The sequence below is a fragment of the Quercus lobata genome, chromosome 5 (assembly GCF_001633185.2).
Source record: "Quercus lobata isolate SW786 chromosome 5, ValleyOak3.0 Primary Assembly, whole genome shotgun sequence".
NCBI lineage: Eukaryota > Viridiplantae > Streptophyta > Magnoliopsida > Fagales > Fagaceae > Quercus > Quercus lobata.
This window is the reverse complement of record NC_044908.1, coordinates 27,658,446-27,667,768: the sequence shown is the minus strand read 5'-3', so window position 1 is coordinate 27,667,768 and position 9,323 is coordinate 27,658,446. Positions and strand designations below refer to the sequence as shown.

General features: G+C 35.2%; 1 protein-coding gene across 1 annotated transcript in view; it reads right to left on the bottom strand.

Moving 5' to 3' along the window:
• The window catches only part of LOC115991457 (DNA gyrase subunit A, chloroplastic/mitochondrial), a 51,451-nt gene continuing 42,128 nt past the window's right edge, over window positions 1-9,323 (bottom strand). The window contains exons 18-27 of the mRNA XM_031115154.1: window positions 8,599-8,724; window positions 8,195-8,352; window positions 7,219-7,300; window positions 6,958-7,122; window positions 6,760-6,861; window positions 3,189-3,325; window positions 1,493-1,613; window positions 1,343-1,397; window positions 1,125-1,224; window positions 1-393 (exon numbers count right to left, since the gene is read on the bottom strand). Of these exons, the coding sequence (XP_030971014.1) occupies window positions 279-393; window positions 1,125-1,224; window positions 1,343-1,397; window positions 1,493-1,613; window positions 3,189-3,325; window positions 6,760-6,861; window positions 6,958-7,122; window positions 7,219-7,300; window positions 8,195-8,352; window positions 8,599-8,724 (1,161 nt within the window). The 3' untranslated portion in view covers window positions 1-278. The remainder of the gene's footprint in view (window positions 394-1,124; window positions 1,225-1,342; window positions 1,398-1,492; window positions 1,614-3,188; window positions 3,326-6,759; window positions 6,862-6,957; window positions 7,123-7,218; window positions 7,301-8,194; window positions 8,353-8,598; window positions 8,725-9,323) is intronic.

Below are 9,323 nucleotides of genomic sequence, written 5' to 3'. Positions count from 1 at the left end.
ATCTTTTCCAACATGAGGAATTGAGAAAAATATTTGTTATTAACTATGAATGGAATATCATTACAACCTCTACAGAGTAGTTCTACTACCAGTAATGGTATTGCTACAAAAAGAAATTTTCACTTCCACGGGCCATCTATGTGAAGATGTCATAAGATTAAACCACCCCCCTTTCCCTACACATGCTCGCTATGGCCATAAATAGATACAAAAAACATATGTATATCATGTTGAGAGCTTAGCAGGCATTAGAACAAAGCAGATGCTCCCAATTAAACTCAGCCATGAACTGCAGCAGTTTGAGCTTCTTCCTCAGGCTCAGCCTCTGTTGCAGAGATTAGTGATGCAGACTGAATCTTTCCCGCATGATCCAGCCGCATTAAAATTACTCCCCTGCAGAATATATTTGTCGAAGAAACTAGATCAGGATAGCAATGATCTAGTACTTAAAAGCCACAATAAGGATGCATCGACAACACATACATCCAAAGGGACTTGGTACTATCAATACACCTAAATACTATATAATAAAGCTAAAGCTTCTTAATTATCTTCATAGTTGTTTCAAACAAATCTCAGAGTATGGCAGCTCTTCTACATGCAGTGATAAAAACTGGAAAATTCAAATCTCAAATCGATAGGAGAAGAGGATGATAGGCATGCATCCCCAGTGGCCTGGCATATTTTGGTTATCTGTAGATGGATTTTATCTACAAGGAGCCCCTTCAGTAAATTCTTACCTAAATGGAAATTTTGTGCACCATTTTAAATAAATGGGGTTAACTTAATGCTTAAAGTTGATCTGCATTTAGTAAGAACATATGGAACACAAATACAAAATTATTGCATAAAGGATAGAAAGGGGGGCTTATTCGTAATAATTTTCTTATTGCCCTTTTGAAGCATAAGTGTGTTACTATGTTCTTCAGCTACATCTATGTCTTCGAAATATAACATCATTTAAGTTCAAAAATTAACACCATCAATACAAATTAAGGAAAGAAAATTGTTTCAATGGAGATGGTGAACTTGCAATTAAAAACCATATTTGAAATAAAGAACTTTCTCAAGAGGCAGAAGGCACATGTATTTCAGAATATAAATAAACCTTACAATATATTTACCTTGCATAGCGAGACTGTATAGAAACATCCCGAACCTTAATTCTGTTGACTGTACCACTTTGGCTAACGAGAACCACTTGTTCATCACTTTCACCATCATCTGTTAATTATTATCACAAATATATATACCCCAAAACAAAAATGGAACATCATCATGAATTGTGTGACAAAAAAAGAATCATACATATCAGAAAATCAGCTCCAAGCTATAGCATTACCTGACAATGAAAATCCAACCACAAAGACTGCTGCCAAACGGTCCTCCGCCGAAAACTGAAAATAGGGCAGCAGAATAGCCATAAGACAAGCTACATTGACAAATGAACAAAATGTAATATTTTTGAATCAGGAAGTTTAAATGGAGACACCTTGTATCCTATCAAACCAACTCTATTTAAAGGTGATGCACGAAAGGAGCTCAAGGGCACACGCTTTCCAAAACCGCTTTCAGACACAAACAACAGCCACGGGCCATTGAGGCTTTTAGCACTGTGGAAATATTTATGAAAGATGTAAGAGATAAAATGCCAATTGTTATGAGATCAAAACAACAAACAGCTAATTAACATATGGTCATCATAAATAAAACAGTAATGAAAACAATATCAAAACAAAGGAGGCCAAAATCCAACCTATTTCTCAGAAACTCACACCAGAGTATAGCTAACATGAGCTCAAAAAGGAAAAGAGAGAACAAATGATGCAATTTACACTTGTCATCCAATAAAAGTAAAATCCAGAATGGAAAACTATGCTGCAATAAGTATAGAGATATTTGTTTTTGACCTTTGTTCTTTTGGGAATTATATATTAATGTAGCACCATTTTTTTTTTATTGGTAAGTTATGCATGCACCTAGTGGGTCTTGAACTCACGATCTAACCATCCCCCCCCCCCCCTCTCCCCCTCTAGAACTTATAAGAAGAGCAGGGGCCAATTGAGCTAGAGGTCATTGCTCTAGCACCATGCATATTCTTTATTAATTCTCCCAAAAACAACAGAGATTAAATATATGAATATGGACAAGTGTGTTCCATTATGATATTTATTTTCTAATATTTACATGACATGTAGAAAAGGGATAAAAGTGAATGAAGTCTAGTTGACTAGGATCTTGGAGATATTTAAATAAGCTTTGTTGTCTTTGTGTCAACAAATAAGGTTAATATTTGATTAAAGCTTAAACTAGGAGTCAATAAGCAATTTGTACAATTTTTGGTCAAGCCCAAGGGTGGCTGGATAAAACCTCTAGGGGAAGAGTTAAAGACTTATATAAATAGAAAAGAAAGTGATGAGAGTAAACCCTAATTCCAGCTTGGGTTTAGGTTTGATTGGAGGAGAAACCCTAACAATTGTTTTGAAAACATGTGAAAGTAAATGTTGAAACCTAGGGTTTTTGAGGATTACGTTAGGATTTTGATTGACCATATGTAATGATTGCAATATGGTTATTGATAGTGTTTAATCATTAATAAAATTGCAGAGAAGATTTAGAAGGCAACAAAACCAAGCTCAGATGCTACAAGAAATCAAGAACCAATCAAGACAAGAAATCAAGAACCAATCAAGACAAGGAATCAGAACTGTAGTAGGATTCAATTAATAGACTGCAATGCATTAGTTATTTTGCACAATCCTTTAGGCTTTTAAGGTTTTATACTAGTATTTCCAAGTGTATTAGAAGCCCAGAGACTCAATTTTGTTGGCAAATATAGATGATACACCATTTAAAATCTCATTTCACCAAATATGAAGTGATAATTGATTTAAAATGAGGCGCCACCATGTAACTGTTAAATTTTATATGAAGTGTCACCGGTCACAACTTTAGATTTGTAAAAAATTATATCTTTCACTAGGGGAACTTAAGACTTGTCCAAACACAAACTCTTTTTAGTTCAAGTTGCCCAAAGTCATCCCCAAATCCAATTCAAAGCCACTGATTCTCATAGGGTATGGATTAAGGTCACAATTGCCTGTGTTATTAATCAACCAACTTATAAGTCTTATATGTTGCTAATTACAGAAAAATAAAAAAAAAATCCATTTAACGAAAAATATTACCTGCTTGTGTTAGCTTCTGGCACCTTTTTCAAGTCATTTAGCTTAGCTGCAGGTATAATGTCCATGCTTGCCATCATATCCCCTTGTTTTAGTCTCATAGCCACTGCGCCTCTAGTATTTCTGCCTTGTGTTCGAATCTATGTCCAACAGGAGGGAAAAATATATATAAAGATGAGTGATAAAGGACACATAATTTTGATTTGTGATGCCAATGACCTCTAACTCAAATGGCACGCTCTCCTCTCATAAGCATAAGGTAGAAAGTAAGATCATGAGTCCAAGAACCACTGACTGCATGAGTGACTGACCAAAATAATAATACCAAGTTGTTCAAAATTTGCCTCATAGAACAGAAAAGTATTATCAGCATAATTTAGGGGATGACAAATTTCCATAACCCTCTACTTCAACCCCCAACTTGAATTCGAGCAAAACATCCACCACCCACAACTTTATGAAGCATCCTGCTGAGAACCTCCACAGCTAGGATGAAAAAGAAGAGATGATAAGGGAGCTTGGTGTCACAACCCCCTTGAGCTACCAAAAAAACCAACCAGGCAGCCGTCAATCTAAAATGAAGAACCAAACTGTTGAAACACAACTATAGCCATTTTCTCCACTAAAACCAAATCTACCCAACAAATAAATCAAAGAATCCCTATTTACATGTCTGTATGACTTTTCAATGTCCAGCTTGCATATAACCCTGGTAATACAACTACAAACTCTACAATCAAGACAGTCATTCACAATGATAACCGAGTTTAGAATTTGTTGACTATCAACATTAGCACTCTATATGCCCAACACGAGACTACCTATTAGACACTCAAATGATTAGTTGACATTGACACTTCTGTCAAGAACTTGTAAACACTGCCCACTAAACTGATAGGAAAAATACTATGTTGCATGGACACGGACACGGACACGGGGATACGGCAATTTTTGAAAAATAAGGACACAACACGACGGGGACACGGCAGTTAAATAATTAATTAAATTTTATATTTAGGCATAGTTTTTAATATTTTTAGACATAAAATACGTTTATGTCTAAAATTTAAATTATGTAAGGACTACAAATAAGTAAACTAACACCCAAAGTAGTACAATAATGCACATAAAATGTTTACAAAAGTTTAAACAGGCTACATTCAACGTGAAACTAAAAACATAAAAGGAAAACAAGATTTAAACTTTTGGGATTAAAATATATATATATATATATATATATGTGTGTGTGTGTAGTGAGAGTGGGATTAAAAAAAAATAGAAAAAAAAAAAAAGAGTCATAACTTAAGTAACACTTAACGGTACAGAGTACACAGCATATCTGAAAAAATAAATAAATAAATAAATAAATAAAAAAAGAAAAACACAGAGAGAGGGAAGAGAAGAGGTCGGACTTGGACCTGTCCACGCCAAGAGAGAGAGAGAGAGATCAGAAGGGACAGAGGGCACGGCGTCGACGGCGACTGTCTATGGAGCTCGCCGATCGGCCCAATCTTGCACCGGCGACTGTCTATGGGTTTCAACTTTCACGGTATCAGACTCTAAACTTTCACCAGCGACTGTCAAAATCTGTGATTTTCTGTTTTTTTTTTTCATTGCTGGCATGTCCACCGGCGACTGTCTATGGGTTTTCAACTTGAGATGTGGGTTGAGAAATCCGTGATTTTCTTTCTTTTTTTTATTTTTTTTTTCACTGCTGGCGTGTCAGAGCCATGTCGAAGCCGTGTCGGAGAAGCGAAAAAAAAAAAAAAACAAAAAAAAAGAGACTCGCCGGACACGGGAATCCGGCGAGTCGTACCCGTTCCGGTGTCCGACACCGACACGACACCAAAAATGGCGTGTCCGTGCAACCTAGGACAAATATCTTCAAGGTTAACAGCACCCATTCTTAGAAATCAGAATAATAAAAGTAGTATCATGGATTTCAGATTTTACGGTTAGCAGAGATCTCATCACAGAACTGCAACTATCACCCTATAAAATTCCCCAACAGTGTTGAAAGAAAGCTATTGTAAAAAAATCTAAAACTAAACCCCTATCACCATTCATATCCTTCAAGACACATCTTCCCATTCAAACAGTTTCTCCATCATACACTAAGATCTTCATCAACAGAAGGGAGATTTAAGCTAATTACCTTTCCATTGTGCTTAATGTGGTGTATTTGAAGGGAGCGTAATCGACAGATATTTGAGGATATGGATAGTTCGGGTGACCAGCTGCTTGCTTCCTTCAGTGGTTCTCTGTTTGATTGGTCTAGGCTTAGGGACTTGCATTTAGTGATTCCCTCCTTTTGTTCCTTAGTTCACTTCTTTTTTGTAATTAATTTTGTTCTTTTTTCTTATTCCTTGTATTTTTCTGGGACTGCTTTGTGCTTTTTCTGCATAAAGTAGCTTTTTTAATATACTTCTTTCTTAATTATCCCAAAAAAAATTTACCTAAGGTCTCCACTCAACTGATTGATTAAATTCCCTTTAAAAAAAGAACTACTTCCTTCAATTCTCTCTTCAGATAATAATACATCATCAACATCTAGATTACCAATGAAATTTACTGTTCTATCTGAATTAACCAACTAGTGAAAAACTTTGTATATTATCACCCTCCCAGAAGCCATAATGCTCTAGAATTTTGAAGTCACACACCCCCACAAAAATGAGCTACCTTTTCTACTTCAGATATAAGAGACTTCTTTTCAATTAATCACTCAGAGATAAACCCTAAACCTCCTTCAAATCCAGCTTCCTTATCTCCTCCAATACCCTCTTATTTCTAAACCCGACAATACATTCCCAAAAACTTCCCTAGTCCACACACTCAAATACCCTATCAAAGCTCATAATTTTTTTACCAAGACTTTTTTAGGCGAGCCTTCAAAATTCTAATCTCTCCACCATCTAGTACTCTCTCCATAAATCTTGCACCTTTAGCCACATATTCTCAAATCTAAAAGGGCTTTTACCTATTGATATGCCATAATCCTCTACAGTACAATAAACAAGGGCAGTAACATGAAACACGTATAAGTGATGGTATTTGAATTGGATTGCCAAAATGTTCTTCAGAATCATTTGAGACCAAGAATTGATCAATAAGAACATTGATTGAATATGTTGGTTACTAGACCATGTAAAAGAACCCCCTTCAAAGAGAAAACCAACCAGGTTCATCCCATCAATATATTATGAGAATTCCATCACAGCAATAGGAAGTTTATCTGCCCTAGCCCTCTAACTAGGAAAATGAACACTTGCTAAACAGTTAGCTTCAAGAACCACTCACACCACAAAGGGACCTCCACTAATGATGTTAGACTTAGCTATTGTTTCGTTCCAACTATCACACTATCTTCTACTGTCTTTTGCAACAACAGCTGATTATGAAGGGAAAAAATTTCTTAACTTAAAATAAATGTTGAACAAAGGTAGAATCCTTCCTATGCTCATGCCACAGCTCCTATACTAAATGCCCTAACTATATTCTCACAAATGTTATATGGGTTTGAACAGAAATCCAGCTTATTAATTGAAAAAGAAAAGAACGTGTATTAACATACATTTTCACAGGAACATAGATTGACCAATCCATTCTGTGAAGCCATGGCCACAAGGTTATCATTTGTACAACAACGGACCCACTTTAGCTCATCACCAGGAACCTGTCAAGTGTATAGATGAGGCTTGGAAATAATACTAACATAAGACATTGTTGAACAAGCCAAAAATAAATAAATGAATGAAAGAAGAGGACAAACCAATTGAATTGCAATGATTCCTGTTGACCTGATGGATGAGAATGAATTCAAAGATACTTTCTTGACATAGCCATTCATTGTAAGCATCAGTAAGAATTGATCTCCAGAAAATTCACTCACAGGAATAACGGATGTTATTCGTTCACCATCAGATATTGATAAGATCTGCATCCAGAGAAAAAAAAAATACTTATAAATAAATAAAACCTTCAGCAATTACCAGAAAGAATCGATATAAAATGAGATCGACAAGGTGAACACCTGAACAAGTGGGGTGCCAGCAGCAGTTCGGGTGCATTCTGGAATTTTATATGCACGAGCTGAGTACACTATTCCCTTATCACTGCCCAATGTAAAATAATTAATGGGACTTTCTACAGCTGAAAGTAAGTAAATGAGGTGCCAAAGCAAAGATTCACAATCCTAATGGCAGGATTCCAGAAACTGGATGGCTCTCAAGAGACAAACTTTATGGTACAAAGAAAAGTCCAAAGTATAAATTTTAACCATCATACTGTCTTAAAATTGAAACCAGAAGGGGAACCTATATATGCGCAATGTATTTATTTTCTCCCTGTTGAACATTAGCAATTATGGAAATGATCATTCTAATTGTACATTTTAGATTTATGTACTTTTTGTTAAAGTATTATGCTTCCCTCAGTAGTCGGTACACTTCCTATGAACATGGGGAGCTCTTGTATCTTTTAGTTTTTTTTTTCAAATAAAGTTTGCTAATGTTACTTTGTTATTTTTTATTAGCATGTTAATAAGGGTGTTTTTGTAATCATTCTATAAACCCAAATATAAATATAAGTTAAGGCATGGGTCTGACCAATTGCGCCCACAACCTTATTTTCTCTCTTTTCTGTCTCTCTCTCCCTCCATTTTACTCTTCATCTTACTTCTCTTTAACCCTAATTTGCATAGATTACAACTTAACTAAGTTCTTATTATCTATCAAAAACAAACAACTGTACCTGATGACTATTATGCAACCAAAACGGAACAATAATCATAGGAAACAATCAAACAAAAACTGTTTTCTCTAGTCCAGTAAATTTCCCTTCATCATGTATATGACAATCCAAACCTTGCAAGATAAAAATCAGAAGGGTTTTTTTCAAACATAATAACAGAAAGAGAAATAGAGCACATGTTCTGGTTGAAGAAACAAACTAATTTAATTCATCAGAGTGAGTACTTTACATAGTAAGTCAAGACAGATTAGAAATACCTGAAATACAGGATATGGTCATGTGCATGACAAACAATAAACTCTGATGTTGCATCATTTACTCTCAGCTTTCCAATGGATTTACCAATTGTTCCACGATTTTGAAGATTAAAGGTATTAGGCTTCATCCGCTTAACATAACCCTTTTCACTAAGCACCTGAAAATTATATGAAAAAATTACACTTGAATGTAATGTTCTATTTTTTTCTTTTCTTTGGTGTGGAGGGGGCAGTAAGTTACACACACACCCCCAGTGAATCTTAACATCCCAACGTCACCCTTCTTCCCATTAATATGGGAGGAAGTTCCAGTTGATTATAGTTCAGTGGCAATTGGTTTTTTGAGTAAATTCTGAACAAGCTAGACAAGAAAATTCAGTCATGAACATAATTTTCTCATGTACCAATAGCATTTCTTCATTTGGAATAACATCTATGTCTTCAAGTTGGCCACTATCAGTGTCCTCCAACATTGAACGCCTTGGACTGGAAAACTTGTTTTTCAGCTCAATTGCTTCTTGCTCAATTACCTAAATGAAGAAATAAAAAAAGAGAAACATGTGGAAGGGGAAAGGGAGCATCAGCACAATATTTCAAAATTAATCAAGATCTTTATTTGATAAGATTATTATTTTTCCCATGAATTGACAAAACAGTTATAACATTTGACTACTGAAAAAAAAGAAGAAGAAGAAGAAGAAGAAGATAGTGGAAGACTTAAGAATATCCAAACAAAAATAATACATAAGTAGAACATCTTTTTCTTTTATTGTTTACACACACATTCAATGGGTTTTGAACACATGACCTTACTCCGACATGTTGTCAGGGGAAGGAGGTGCCATTTGAGGTAGAACTCATTAGCATCAAAATACGATGGTTAATAAAAATTGCCTCACTTTAAAGGCAAAAACCACTAAGCTTATAGAACTTCAGGCTTAAGTGTGTTTTTACCAACAATGGGAGAGAAAGGGGGGACGGGATTAAGGGATGGACTATAAGGAATATATTTATAGCCAGACTAGAGAGTTAGATGACGAAGCATCAAAATACGATGATTAATAGAAATTACTTGATTATTGTATAGTCGACAATGATTATCAATTTTGAAGAAAATTTTTCTAACCAC